Raw genomic sequence first — 14,864 nt, 5'->3', positions numbered from 1 at the left:
TAATAATATCAAAATACTTATTTGTATTATAACTGAAGAAACAAGCTGCTCTCAGAGGAGTCCCCAGAACACTGTTTGAGGCTAGAAATGTGGTAGGGTCCACTAAATACACAAAGAAAAACAGTTACATTGAATTGAAATTGTGTTGTCCTTTAAGATCAGTTTATTCAGTCATGAAAACAAAGACTTTGGTTTTGTTACCGACTCAAACTAAATACAGTCAATGAAGATCTGAAAATTTCTTCCCCAAAGCTACATAGTGCACTTTCATTGCTCTTAATTTGAAAGCTAGCTTTCATGTCATTCATCTGAAACACTAGATTTTCTGTGATTCCTCAAAATGTTGCCGATTGGTAACATGTTTTGTATGCACTGAGTCAATATCAGCCAAAAACAGATGAGATACTATGTTTTTTCTTTCCAGGCCTTGCATACAGTATAAAACCCACATAGTGAAGTCACAGATACAAACACTACTTTGTTCCTTTATAATACACACTAACCGCTGATTTAATCTAGAGAAGCAGTGAGAAAACTCGCATATACTATCAAGACTGCCATCTAAGTCACATTTTTGTCCTCTGATAAGACCCCATGTTTTTCTTCGAGAGATCTACAGCAATGTTTTTCCACTTGTGGGCCTTCTGGGGATTCTGCGTAGTTGTGGGCTGGCTCATTATGTCACTATTCAGGTTATTTGTGATCTTTACCTCTAACAGCATGTACCATTTCTAAAGCATTAGATCATCTTGACGTATGTTTACTCAGTGGAGTCAGCGGACGAAGTATGAAATGTCCGTACAATGATCGCAAGGGGAACCACTTCGGTTCTGATGTAACATTCACCAGTTTTTTTTTGGTCAGAGTTTAATGAGCTGGAGATCTTCCATGAGCAAAAAAAATGTCTTCTTTCAGGTTTGTCAGAGAAGACAACTTTTGGTAAAATCAGCATCTTCTGAAACAAACCAGCTGAACAATTCATAAACCACAGTTCTTGACTGTTTCAGGTAAAAGTATCCATTTCACTGAATCCATGTGGTAACCATGAGTCATTCTCTTTATGTACAACTGCTTATATGTACAACCGCAGCGACTACTGTCACAACTGTACCAAGCCCGTACCTGTGTTAAAGCGTGTGATGAACATACTACAGGCCGACGTCTACTCACTTGCACCACCTAATCACATGATTAATGCCTTGTTGTCACCCTGCTGAGATTAAAGCCAACCTGCATATGGCCAGAAGTGATGGGGCTAGACTCCTCCCAGAGGGGTTCACTGTGGGTATCAACCTGAGAATGCTTTACTGACCTGCCTCCCCTCCTGGAGCTCATTAACCAATCACAGATCCTGTGCACGGGGGGGATGGATTGGGGCCAATAAAGGGCTATGCCCTCCGGTGGGGACAGCCGGTGATTTATGTGGCCTATATAAAAGTCCATTAAGGGACTGGCTGGCATTTTAGGCACGCAGGAGGGATGAAACCCTGACATCTCATCTGCACTAATCAACATACTCAAATGGGAGAGCATCATTTCGTATGTGGGCTAAAATGCAGTGGGGGCGCGAGGTGGGATGAGCGGGACGAAGGATAATGGTTGGATCTGATTCCGTTCCGCGGCTAAGCCGGCACGACAGCTCCATTGTTCTCACCACTAAGCTGACAAAGAAAGTAAAACCCAACCTGCCCAGCAAACAGGTCATCAGCCAAAAGAACGCGATGTTAAACACACAGCCGAGAACCAAGACTAACAACCGAGTAATCATCATTTGTTCTTGTGCTGGAACACAAACCATACATTATATCTGGTTCTAGTCCAATTAGTGTTCTCAGCCAGCCTCCCATCTCATCACACCGCGTCTTAATTAGGTGGCGCTTTAGGCTGAAGGAGGACGATTCCCCCAGTGTGCTTCCATACCCTCACGTATCCTCTAATATCCACATTCCTTCTAACACCATGTAATGCTACAAACACGCACAGCAATATACCCTGAAGTCTGCTTTCCCTGCCCCCTTCAAGAGGAAACTTGTAGTTGCCCTTCCTCATTGAATGTGTCTTGCATGTCTTCAGAAAGTTACATTTTATATTTCAAGACATTTTCGAAGTAGACGTTGAACTGTGACAAACATTTATCACAATTTCTAGACATTTTATAGACTTAACGATTAATCGGGAAAAAACTGGCAGAATAATCAATAATGAAAATAATCTTCAGTATTAACCTCATTCTGTCTTAACACAAAAACAAGACATGTTTTTCAGACTTCTGCAGATCTGCACAATTTTCAGATTGCCTTAAAGACCCTCGGGCAGCCAGTAATGTTCCACTTTCAGATGATGGTGGCGGGTGACTTAATGTTATCGCCTCTCATCCCCCATAATAATGAGTTCACCACCATGCTGAGGCAGAAATGCAGGACGGCGGTGGGAGAAGAAAGGGAGGATTGTACAAGAGCCGATAGGATCAAAAGGCAACAGAGCACAGAAAAAGTGAAACAGTTTACTCGTAAAAACCTGCCGTTCAAAGCCTCATTCAAAGTGACTGACGGGATGAATGGGACTTCACAGAACAGTTCACAGAACGGGGATTTCTGAGAGCTTTTTCAGGGCAGTATCACGTGAAACTAACTGCAAAACTGATAAATGTGGACAGTAACGAAATACAGAAGCCTCTTTAATCACAATGTAAGACTTTAAGACGTGTGCCAGAGAGGAGAGGAATGGATCAATACAGGACCTTCAGGTCAGGGCAGTTAAGTCCGAGCTTAGTATGTAATCCCCGTTTCATCCCGCTCAGTACAACCAGTGGTCAGCCTTCCTCAGGCCTCTCTTCTGAATAATGGAACGCACTCAAGCAAAGGTCAGGCCGACTCTCGACTTGGATTCTTTGTGCCGAACCTGTTTGTTATGCACACAAATTACAGCTCAAAGCGCTGGCGATGCACTCATGATGAAGACTAGGAGAACTGCTGAATAAACATGTGTAAACACACTGTGAAAAAAATAAAACAATCAAAATATTAGTCACCGTTTCAGCTGCCTGTGCAGAGCTATGCATAGAAACAGAACAGGCTCACGTGTATCTTCTCTGTCTTTCACTTACAAAAAGCATCTGGAGGAAAAAAATGAAGGAGCCATTTTTTCTGCTCCCATGTATGAGTCACAATCCAGACACTACTTTTAAACTATGGCATACCAGACGTGTGTGTGTGTTTCCAGATTTGGGTAACTGACTCCTCAATACAAAGGTCATTCAGTCCAACCTGAAGGTTTAAAACAAATGACAACAACTGCCTTTTCTGAACCAGCCTCAATTCTATAGCAACACTAGCGGCGATGGTACATTTTAATTTAATTGATTTAGAAAGTAATAACATGTTATTTTAAGCATCATTTGTTCACACTGTTAACCTTCTTAAGCAATAAAATGCTCTTCAACGTTCATTTAATATAATGAAACACCACTGGTACAAGGAACAAAAGCATTGTGGCAAAACTGTTGATAATTGGTCACATAATGATAAAAATGTCAGAGTTCAATCAAAACTTGAACCTTGTGATTTTAATTGTATTGAAAAAAACATAGCGCAAGTATGCTAAACGCATGTTTCAGAGGCCACTTGGGATAATGTGACAGTTAATTAGTGGATTCTGTGCTTGAAATGCCAAAGGGGCACCAGATCAGCTCAGCCAGAGGAGGACAGTATTTCAAATGACCAGCAGAGGGAGCTCATCTGATGCTGGAATATCAGGCAGCACCGTTTACTTGGACACACCATGAAGGCATCGTCCAGAGCTTTAAATGAGGTTTAACAGCTTCATGGAGGAAGAGGGGTTGAAAAATGATAGGTAAGAGAAAATAGGGAGGAAACTGTAAATCATGTTAGAGAGATCTGTCTCATTAATAAAAAACTGTGTTTTCTGTTTGGTTACTTCACCTTTCCTGGTCCAGGTAGATAATAGGTCCATCTAGCATCTGTGCCATTTATCAAAATTTAAACATCAGGAAAAGCTTGCTTTTGGTACACTAAGCACTTTTAAAAGCTGACATAAGGCATAGTAACAAATATTTCATATTAATGTCAAACAGAAGTCAGGCATTTAAGAATGAGATTACATTTAAGTAAGAAAAAAAAGCATACATCTAGGCTTCTCACATGATCATAACTTCTGAGTTTTCTGTGGCTGGTGCCATATGAGGTCACACTTTTAGCCACCTTTTTTTTTTTTTTATCTAGCACTACATCAGTGTTTCTGCTGCAGTCAATAGACCCATCAGATAAGAACAATGGTCAACTGTGCGCTAAAAGAAAGACACCCGGGGAGAGACAGAGTGCACGCACATGGAGAGGAACACTGAGCATAAAAGAAAGGCAGAACAAACAGATGGAAGTGACAGCAATAAATAGAAGAGCACAAATGATAAAAGAGAGGAAACAGCTTGCGTGTGTATGTGACGTGTGTGTGTGTGTGTGTGTGTGTGTGTGTGCATATGTCAGCTAGAGACCTTTTGTCTGAGCAGCTTGCTGCGGACGCGGCCCCATAGCTTGGCCCCGGTGTTGGTGTGCCTCTTGAGCACAGGGGTCTGTGGCTGGCTGGACAGATTGTGCTGGTTCTGGTCCACGCAGCAGTGCTGCTCCAGGCGCTCGCACACCGAGTTCAAGTTTACATCCGACACCATGATTTCCGTCATCCCAAAAGCCCGCAAGTGCCCCTTCAACAACGAGGAAGGGGAGGGAGGATGAAGCCCCGCGTAACCTCTCACAGATCACTGGACCAGGTGCACGAGAGCCGCAAAAAAAAAGGGGAAAAACTCCAACAGCTGATACTCACTCACTCAGATACTCAAAAAAAGGAGAGAGTGATGATTAAAGGCAGGAGAACGAGATGCTGCCATTGTCTCCTTGATAAGCCTGATAATAATTCCACGTTCTCTTCGTGAGCTCATTCCACAGTCAGCTGCCAACATCTCCTCACTGTGCAATCTGACTTCCACCACGGCAAACACAGATACAGAGCGCTAGAGCGAGGCAGAGAGAGAGAGTGTGCGACAGAGATAGAGAGAGAGAGCAAGAGAGAGAGAGAGAGAGAGAGCGAGCGATAGAGAGAAGGGGGAGGGAAACTGGGGGAAGTGAATGAGCTCCTGTTGTCACTGAGCGGCCCTGCTTCTCCAGATGTTGATGGACACACCTCCATAGAGAGGAGGGAGGGAGCAATAAACAGTCAATGAGGAAGGAGTGTGGAAGAGGGAGGGACAGAGGGATGGAGGGACGACTAAACAGTGTTTTGTTTAGTGCTCTGACCCCTTGTCAACCTTTCCCAGAGCTGGTCAGCACACTCGGGATGTGACTAAAGAGAGGAATGTAATGATAATGAGGAGAGGATGAAATACTTTCTCTTTCTCTGGCCACATAAAAAAAGCAAAGTGTTTGAGGATAACATGTCTAAAATTGTGAAAAATACTTCATCTCAGCTGAAATCTTAATAGCCTCTAAAATATGACACGAGTCACAATTTTGCCTTCTCCTCTTCTTCTGCCTGCCAGTTATATTGCCTCGCTACCTTCTTACACGTCCCTAGTTTCCACATGCACGCACACTCGTGCACCCTGGGAGACAGGCTGAGCGAATCACCATCTTTATTCAACAGGACAGCCAGAGCTGGCTGCTCTTAAAAGGCGTATTCCGCTGTATAATGGATCGATAGGGGCAGGGGAGTGGCGTGTATGTCTGTCAAACCCCATCTCTATCCGCCGTGCATCCCATCCAATTTGAATTAGAGGGGAGAAATATTCTGCTGGGGAAAGGTTACAGACACGGGGGTGCATTTTAAAGTGTCGAGCCTCAGACTGTCTCCTCAGCTGAATGGTGGTTGTGATTTAGAGTTGGAGTGGACTGGTAGGTAGGCTGCTGCCTGCTGGTTGTAAAGTGATTCAGAAAGAGATGGAGATACAGAAAGCAAAGGAGGATGTTACACAATGTCTTTGATCTACTGATACGGTGGGAGGAAGCTGTGTTGACGAGGATGGAAAGTGAGTAGCAGAAAAATGCGCTCCGAAATAAACTAAAGTCAATGAAGTTGTATGTTATCTATATCGCAGATGATGGTTGTTCCATATTCGCTCTAAAAAAACAGTGACTAGCAGAAAAAGTGTAAGAGAATGAATTCAGGGGTTAACTTGACATTCATGTAGGCTCTAAACACACCTTAAACTAAACACAGTCATCATGTCATCACCAGGCGTCTCAGATAGCACTAGACACTCTGATACCATGGTGTAAAAACATGTGGGTGAGTGTGTGTTCTGCGGCGAAGATAAAACAGGGAACAGATAGGACAGGGCGAGTCTACATGTCTGACTATGTGGCCGACAATGCAGCAAGAGGGGGCGGATGGAGGGTTAGCATGGAGGAGACCTCAGCCAACCCTCGCCACAGAGTATTTTTAACTACGAGACGTACACACTCCATGCGTCACATCTTGGAAAAAATGTCTGGGAAAACCATGTTTTGGAAATGAGAGAAAGAAAACCCACAGGGGAGATGGGAGATATTTTGGGGGCGAGACAGAAGGAGAACACAGATACAGACGGGTGTAATTCTACTGTGTATATGTTAACGGTTACAATATGTCAGTGTTTAAGATATTTTGTTGCAAGAAAGATCTGCTCCCACATCATACATCAAAGAGATCAACATAAGCTAAAAAAGGAATTGTCTAAATCAGACATCTCAAAATTGGAAGCTTGACAATGGACAGATGAAAGCCACAGTGCTAAAGGGATATTTAAGCAATCTAGTATTGAAGTTACAGATAGTTGGGGGACTCAAAAGAGACATAAACTAAAAAAACTAGAATGACATACAGTAGAGTGCATACCTCTGCCAAGACCCCTGGATACAAGTGAAAACTCCTCCCTGGGGGAGGTAAAAATGGTCAAAATTGAAGCAGCAGAAGCTGAGATATCCTGAATTTTACGTTTTAGTATGTGAATAGTTTGAAAAACACTGGATGCTACATTTTACATAATGCATACCTTTCATTTCAGCTCCCCTGTGCCTCGTTAATGGCCAAGTCTTTCACACCCCTCACCTACAGTTTGGAGCGCAGGCTTTCTGCGCATGTATGCAATGTTTTGTGCAATGGATCAATTTTTGGATCAATGATAAAAGTGGCACTGCCTTAAAATCTAATCTCAGGATCGTCCCGAAGTGAACATGAAGTAACAGCCCAATTAGATGATGCTTTAATGATGCATGGGACACGAACTGATGACTAAGTAGTTTCCTTATTTTGCTTAATAAATATATACTTTTGACCTTTCCATCAAGATAAGAGGATTGTTGACATATCTGCATTTACCAAACTTATTAGGAAAATATAGGCATATCTGCAGAATAGCTAAAAATCCAATATGGTGCATCCCTATTTTTGGGCTGCTGGCTTGTCTTTTAACTGTCAAGAAATCCTGAAAGTCAAGACAGCAGTCCAATCTCACAACATGAAAGCTCACCAAGGAAACTAGCATGTAAGTGTACAGCGACAGCTTTCCGGCGTCTTTACTACTGGGTCAACTTGAGTCCATCATTTCACTACGCATCACATCAGAAAAATCATGGAGTGAACACACATGCTCGCATGAACACGAACGCATACTGTGCATTTATCCATCCAGCGCTTCACTCCGTCTAGCGTAAACTCATGCACTATTTATGGTGTTGAAAACGCGTCTACATACTATACATCCAGACATTATAACCCAGAATACTGTGGCTCGTGCTAACTCCAATCCAGACCGCCACGGCTCCCCAAAACCTAAATTTACTCCGTACGTGACATTTAGATGCAAAAAAATATAAGAGGATAGCGGTGAGCCAGGATGACATTTGTCTGAGTCTTGTTGGAGGCAAACTATTTCAGCTCCCTGCTTAAGTTGGTTGGATGGTTTTGCTGTGAGTAGGAAGAGCAAAATAATGGGCCCTTATTTACCCAAAAGATAAAAATGTACTGCAGAGATAAATTAACCGTATGAGAGGATGAACTGCGTGGGGCCTTGAGCTGGGGAGACACGGGAATGATAAAATGAGAAAAGACGCAAGCTGGGGAGGAGGAGGGAGTCCAATGGGGAGATAAGATTAAGAGTTCTTGTGGGAATGGAAGACCAGATGAAAGGAAAGGAAAAAGGAGTAATTAGTAAAGGCGGTAATCCTTGAGATGTGTTCGGGTTGCCAGGTTTGGCTGCAAAGAACATGGTGTGGCTGCTTGTACTTTTCCTTCATGTATATATTAAATGTGTTATTCATTATGCTCTGTGTGAATCCTGTTCTCTTGTGATCTTTAACACTATGGGTCATACCAACTATTCGACTCATCTTTTAATTTTTCCTTCTATTTTCACAAACGGCTCTCTTTTTTGCTCGAAAATGTGTGCCCCGAGGCCGACCCCAGATTTCTAAAGGGCAATTGTAAAATGTTTCAAGGAGTGTAATCACTATTGCTGGTTATAATAACAAAGTTGATTTTCATGTCAAGACGAAGATAAAACCATATGGCCACACCATAAAAAGGTGAGACAGCAGATGGTTCAGCCCTGAGTGCCTATGCTGTGACATCAGGACCAGTCCTGGCTCTTAATTATACATGTGCTGGGTGGCACAGCCCCTCGTAAAGCAGCTCCATACGACCAGACATGAGGGGGAAGGGGAAGGGAGAGTTGAACTAGTTCCTGGTTTCCACTCCAAACCCCATTTGGGATTGTGGCCGCTCCCTGACAAGCAACCATGATTCTGTTGATTCTGCGATTCTCCGGCCTCTGCTCTGCAGGCTTCAGCACGGCTCTGCCAATCACAGAGACCCTTAAGAGCTGGGGATGAATGATCAATTTAACGGCTACGACGCGCCAACATGAATATGGAGCAGCTCCGAATCCATGCCTTGCTAATGCACATGGGATGATCCTGACACTGCAGCACGACTGGTGTTTCGGCGCGTTTGTGTGTAATAAGAGTGAGAACGTTGTACAGCTGCTGAAGACATCTGCTTGTGAATGTTTTGTACTTGACCCTCACTGTTCTCTGTCTTAGTATGAAACAAACCATGTGTGTGAGTATGATGCTAAGCAGTCCACAATGATGTCTTTTCATAAGATTATTAAATTACCATCCTGAGTAACAGCTGAAGTATTGGACTTTAACAAGAGCTTATGAACTAAAACTTCAGATTTCTGAATAGGAAGCTTGGCAGCGGCTCCCCCGACAGCAACAAGACCCCCTAGCTGGGGTCGTTCTGTGCTTGCATGTCCTGTCCTGCTGACCTGCACAAAATGTATGGATGGCTCGAATACTACATTATTAAAGGAATATTTTGTAATTTGGGGGAAAGTTCAAGGTCATAACTCAGTCTCTAGGATCGCACAACACCCTCAGAGAAACACATTTTTAAAAAAAACAAAAAAAACGCATTTTAAAAAGGGGCTCATCCAGTCTTTCAGCATTTTTCTTTTTTATCTTATAAAGGGACATTTGGACTCCAACAAACACTACGTCTGTTCGGACTGCCATTGTTTCTTTTACAACCTACCTAGGTTTTGAGCTGCAGCCTCAACTTACGCTACACAATTCTGTGTACGTGTGTACATTTATATTCTTGACTTTACTGTAAATCCCTGTGAAGCAGCTAATGGGGGAAGAAAGGTGATCATTTGGGACTTGGGTATCGAAAAATAATGAAATCAAGAAGAAAGGCGGAGACGTGTCCTCGGGCTTATTTGACTTACTCATCAAAAATGACAAATTGCTGCGTTTCCATCATGTCTGTCTCTCTGAGGGCCACCATTGGCTGACACGAAGGGCAGGGTGACATCGATAGCTGCGAGCCTTGTTGTGAGCGGATAAATCAATCAGATTTAATTTGAACAGTCTCTATAAGTATGTTTAGGGGATGACCCACTCTACCACTTTGATCTTCCAGCTGCCTTCACTGGAGTCTAGGCAGAAGGGAGGAAAATAGAGCCAAAATGGAGGGGTGTGTGTGTGTGTGTGTGTGTGTGTGTGTGTGTGTGTGTGTGTGTGTGTGTGTGTGTGTGTGTGTAAGGGGGGCTTTCGAGGTAGGGTCCTTCAGGGTACAGTGGGAGTACTAAAACGGGAGTGCAGAAGCAGGAGGGGGGTTGGCAGGGTGGGAAATCACAGCCTTAGGGTGCTCTGCAGCTTATTCCTGCTTCTCTTTCATGTGAGCCGTTGGGGGGGCATCTTCCCCAGATTAACCGCTCCATCACTTATTAAGCACTTTGGAACAAAAGTGGTGATGGAGAGCTGAAAGGGAAGAGAGGGGAAGGAGCCAGGAGAAGGTTTCATTAGCATGTAGCTCGAGTCTGTTGTGGGTTGTTGGGTGTGGTTGAGATGAGGAGCGTGTGTATGTGTGTGTGTGTGGGTGTGTGTGTGTGTGTGTGTGTGGGTGTGTACTCTCAGAGACAGAGAGAGGGTGGAAAAGCATTCAGGATTTGAAAAGATATGAATAGACTCAGCATTTTTAAGCCTTTGCATTTATTTGACGGTAAATCTGGCAACAAATCTGCAGTTTATTCTTCTTTTTTAAAAACAAAGTTCAAAATTCTTTGATTCCAATTTCTTAAATTTGAATATATTCTGGTTTGAATATTGTAGGGTTCTGGACAACAAGACATTTGAGGACATCCTCTTGAGCTCTGGGAAACACTGCATCAGCATCTTTCACCATTTTCAGATATTTTATAAACAATAAACTAGATGATAAACTAAAAAAATTATCGACAGATTAAATGACTAAGAAAATAATCGGTAGTCGCAGCCATGAGGGACAGACAGATAAACTGAGCAAGAGGACACAAAGCCTAAAAAGAGGTTGGGAAGCAGGGTGATGCAAGAGCAAATGGTGAAGTAGTAACGCTGCAGGTTCTGCTTGACAAACCTCCATTCAAACAATGAGGTCACACTTTGTACACACACTGTTCTCCACATTTTTCCCCATCTTAAGATCACTGTACTTCAAGATGTTTTGTCGTTATTGCTAATTGTTGCGTTAATTTATTTGAATTTCTACTGCCACTATTCTTCATTATGATTTGAGTACTGTTTAAGTCAGTCCGGGGTGTTCCAACAGAGATGGGCGACACAGCCAACACCAACAGAATACAAATGTGTCGTTCCTCGTCTCAGGGTGTGTTTGTTCGCCAAACAACTGATCTTTTTGGGCAAACAACAGAACCTCCTTCGTGGAGATAATTACGGCTAAACAACACAGTGAACTCGCTTTAATTACAGCTGATCCACCCAGTCCTGCCAAACATTACAGCGTTCAATCTGAGCCGAGCTAAAGCTTGAGTTTGCTTTAAATAAACTGACTCAAAATAAAATTCATGCTCCACAAGACAAATTTGCATTTCTGAAACCCCAAGTGGTTGTGCAAAATAACTTTTAGGGATTTTGTGAGCGAAGAGACTTCATTGCCGATGAAGGAGCATAGAAATGAGCAACCGTATAATCTTGAGTGTCTGGATCCACTTTTTTCCTTAGCTGCAAGGAGGAGAGGAGATGCTGATAAGGAATCTTTCCACAGCAGGTTTAACCATCATCGCTGTGTCCAGGTTTCTCTGAATAGAGCGCTCGCATGATGCATTCCAGATTTCCAGTCGCAACATAGATAGCATCAGTTTAATGGTTGTAAATAGGGCAAAGCTGAGAAGTAAGTCTTAAGGGGGGGTGACGCATTGTTCTCTGTTTCAGCGACAGTTTGGGATGTAGACTCGAGCTGACTGTGATTTCTTCACGCAAGCCATCCTGCCCCTTAAGTGCTATGCGGATGTGAACCCATTACTCTCAAGTTGTGATCTTCGTGTTGTGCCCGCTGCCTGACTGGGACAAGACTGCGTTACATCCCAGCAGCGTGACCCAGTTCCGGCGATGAAGAGAGTGCAACCTCACAGGACGCCGATGCTGCTGACCCGCTTGAATTATTCAGTCCGAGGTGTAAACCCACAGCTGACTAGACACAGCCACCTGGAAGTTTACACGAACGGGGAGGAGGAGGAGGTGGCGAGATGATCACGAACGACACGAGGTGGAGTTATGCAACTGGAGGTGATAGGAAAAAGATCTCAGGGTTGCACAATATTGACTGAATATTAACGGACAGTGGGATATTTTTCTTTTACATGATAAATGTTGCGCTATAAAAAAAAAATATTATTCAGATATCATTATATAGAAACTAAGTTAGCTTCGTCAAACCATAGAAAACAAAGCAAATATCAGATAGCAAAAAACAGCACTGAGAAACAATACCCGGCCCTGGAAAGACCTGCCCAGACTTGCCAGTAAACAATCCATTTGGTTTTCTCCACAATCTTAACACAGTTCAGTTCCAACCAAGTCCACAACCACAAAAACAACTTTTACTGTTTTAGTGCAGTGGTCCTTCATTTTAGAATTTCCTTCTCTAAATAACGAATAAGTGTATTTCCCAAATGTCGTACTAATCCTTTAACCGGCTCAATCATGAAAACAAAATAACAGGGGCTACACCTAACAATTATTTTCACGGTGACTGATGTTGTTTTCTTTCTCAAATATTCCATTAATTGTTTAGTCTATAATATGTCAAAATACTGTGAAAAATGTCTATCAGCGCTGCTTTCCAAAGCCCAAGATAGTCTCCTCAAATGTCCTGCTTTGTCCAAAGCCGAAAGATAATCAGTTTAAAGTCATAGAGGAGTGAAGAAACCAGCAAAATATTCACAGAAGCTGGTGAAATTGGGCTTAATTAAACAATGATTAAAATAGTTGCAGTATATCATTGTAGCTCCCTAAGATAATGCACAACTACGGCTCACAATTTCTTGAAATTATCATCAGCACAAAATGAGGACAATGTGGTGTATATCCCTTTACATCTTTATGATGGGCATGAAATCCCCATCATCATCAAATCTATTTTTTTATGTCATCTTGTCTGTTTGCTAATTCCCTGCTGCATCAACACCCTTGCAGCCTCCCTTTTCTTTCACCAATAAGAAGTTTTGAGACCATTGAAGTGTCAGGTAAAAATCTCATCAGCAGGTGAAGAAGTCATCAACTTCTAAGTGGAAAATCAGTCATTCATTCAGTCAGTGTGACCGCGCCTTGCTCCTAACAAGCACATCGATGACTGCTGTTCTTATGATGACAAATCTGTGTCACAGTAGTGTCAGCGGGGCAGCACAGCGAATCACCTCAAGCTCTGAAGAACCTCTTTGATCATTGATCTTTGTGCTTTCCAAATTACAGATAAAGAAGATAGATTAAACAACTCAACTAGAGTTTTACACTTATGATCGATACCAAGCAGCCAGTGGCGAGATTAGTGAGGCTGGTTCACTATGACTTCTCTCCAACCAGAGCTGATTGGCCTCCTTCACAGTGGCTGAGTGAAACATCATCAGGTTGTACTGGAGGGACAGAAGAAGACACATGTATGTGGAATTGCAATCAACCCAAACAATTCCTCTGCAGCTCCTGCAACACACGCATACAGTACACATATCTCTCTCGGCTATTATACAACGCACATTACATAATTAAAACTATTTGTGACTCTGTGAAATAGACTTTTGAGGCGCCCTCCCTCATGAACACCCACTCAGCTCTTTGAAAGCAGGACCGGCAGAGGGAACAGGTACACACTCGAGCTGGCACCCCCGCCGGAGCAACACATGTTATGACTCTGCCAGGGACTTTTAAAAAAGAAAATAAATCTCTAAGATGAATTCAGCACGACACGCTGGTTATGCAACAGGCTGCTTCAAGCGAAGTGATGCTCAGAGAGCACTCATCATCTGAGAAACACAAAGAGCTGCAGAGATCGGTGTTGTTCTCCAAGGTTGTTAAGAATGGTACATTTGGTCAAGTCATTGTGGAGTATTTAAAAGGCTACTTTATTCAAGTTTTATGTAACAACATAAGCAAATACAAATAAGTACACAAATTGCTTGATCGTTATGCCTCACTGGGTGTTGTGTTTTTGTACAATAAAAGCAACAATGTTTAAAGCAACATTACATAACTATTTTAACTTAAAATACAGCTTCAACAAAGTGTTAATGGTATGCTGAGTTGTAATAGGGAGAGTGGTACCTTTGTCATACCCACTCCATGCCCCCCGTCGCCTGTTCTGGCACTGTGAAACTTTGGTTGAGAGGGAAGTGCATAACACTTTACAGCACCACATCACAGAGTATGAACTATGGGTCTTCAGCCAGCTAGAAGAAGAGGCTAGCTTGGTATTCTAAGTTTCGGTATCATGTTAGAGGTGAAGAGACCAAAGAGGAGGTTGAAGGAGAAGGGCAAACAGGGAAAGAAGGAGAATGAGTACATCAGTAAACCTCGGACTGGCTTTTATTCATTGGCAAGAGCTTTAATTAACTAAAAGGCTACAGATGCAATACTTGGTTGATACTTGGTTGACAAGTGCCCAGTCACTTCAGTTGTTAAGGAGAACGCCACAACACTGGTTTTTGATTTGGAGCTCCAGAAACGTTTTGTTGCCTACAGAACTTCACCTGACTTTCCAGCAGCATGGGGTTAAGTAGATGATGATAAGAGTTTCCATTTTTGGTGAACTATTCCTTAAACGTGGGACAGTGGCAAAAAATCAAGTTGGAATACTATGAGCCATCAGAACTGGCTTTGGTGAGGCCATAAACGCTCTATAACAGCACTGGCAATGACCTCATCTTTTACACAGCTGACAAGTTCAAAACATCCTTGTGAGGACTCTGGAGGGACTTTGGAAACGTTTCCTCCTTGGAAAACAATTGCATCATCATCATTAGCCTAATTTGTCATGTCAAA

General features: G+C 42.7%; 1 protein-coding gene across 5 annotated transcripts in view; it reads right to left on the bottom strand.

The window, feature by feature from the left end:
• Positions 1-14,864, bottom strand: part of abr (ABR activator of RhoGEF and GTPase) — a 127,649-nt gene that overhangs the window by 12,062 nt on the left and 100,723 nt on the right. The window contains exon 1 of one of the 5 annotated variants that reach the window (XM_037120256.1): positions 4,511-5,016. The exons of the other annotated variants lie outside the window; for them this stretch is intronic. Within the exon in view, the coding sequence (XP_036976151.1) occupies positions 4,511-4,696 (186 nt within the window). The 5' untranslated portion in view covers positions 4,697-5,016. Of the gene's footprint in view, positions 1-4,510; positions 5,017-14,864 lie in introns of those variants that run through there. 5 annotated transcript variants of the gene reach the window in all.

The sequence above is a fragment of the Acanthopagrus latus genome, chromosome 13 (genome assembly GCF_904848185.1).
Source record: "Acanthopagrus latus isolate v.2019 chromosome 13, fAcaLat1.1, whole genome shotgun sequence".
NCBI classification, from domain to species: Eukaryota; Metazoa; Chordata; class Actinopteri; order Spariformes; family Sparidae; genus Acanthopagrus; species Acanthopagrus latus.
The sequence above is the reverse complement of the archived record's forward strand: the minus strand, read 5'-3'. Positions and strand labels throughout refer to the sequence as shown.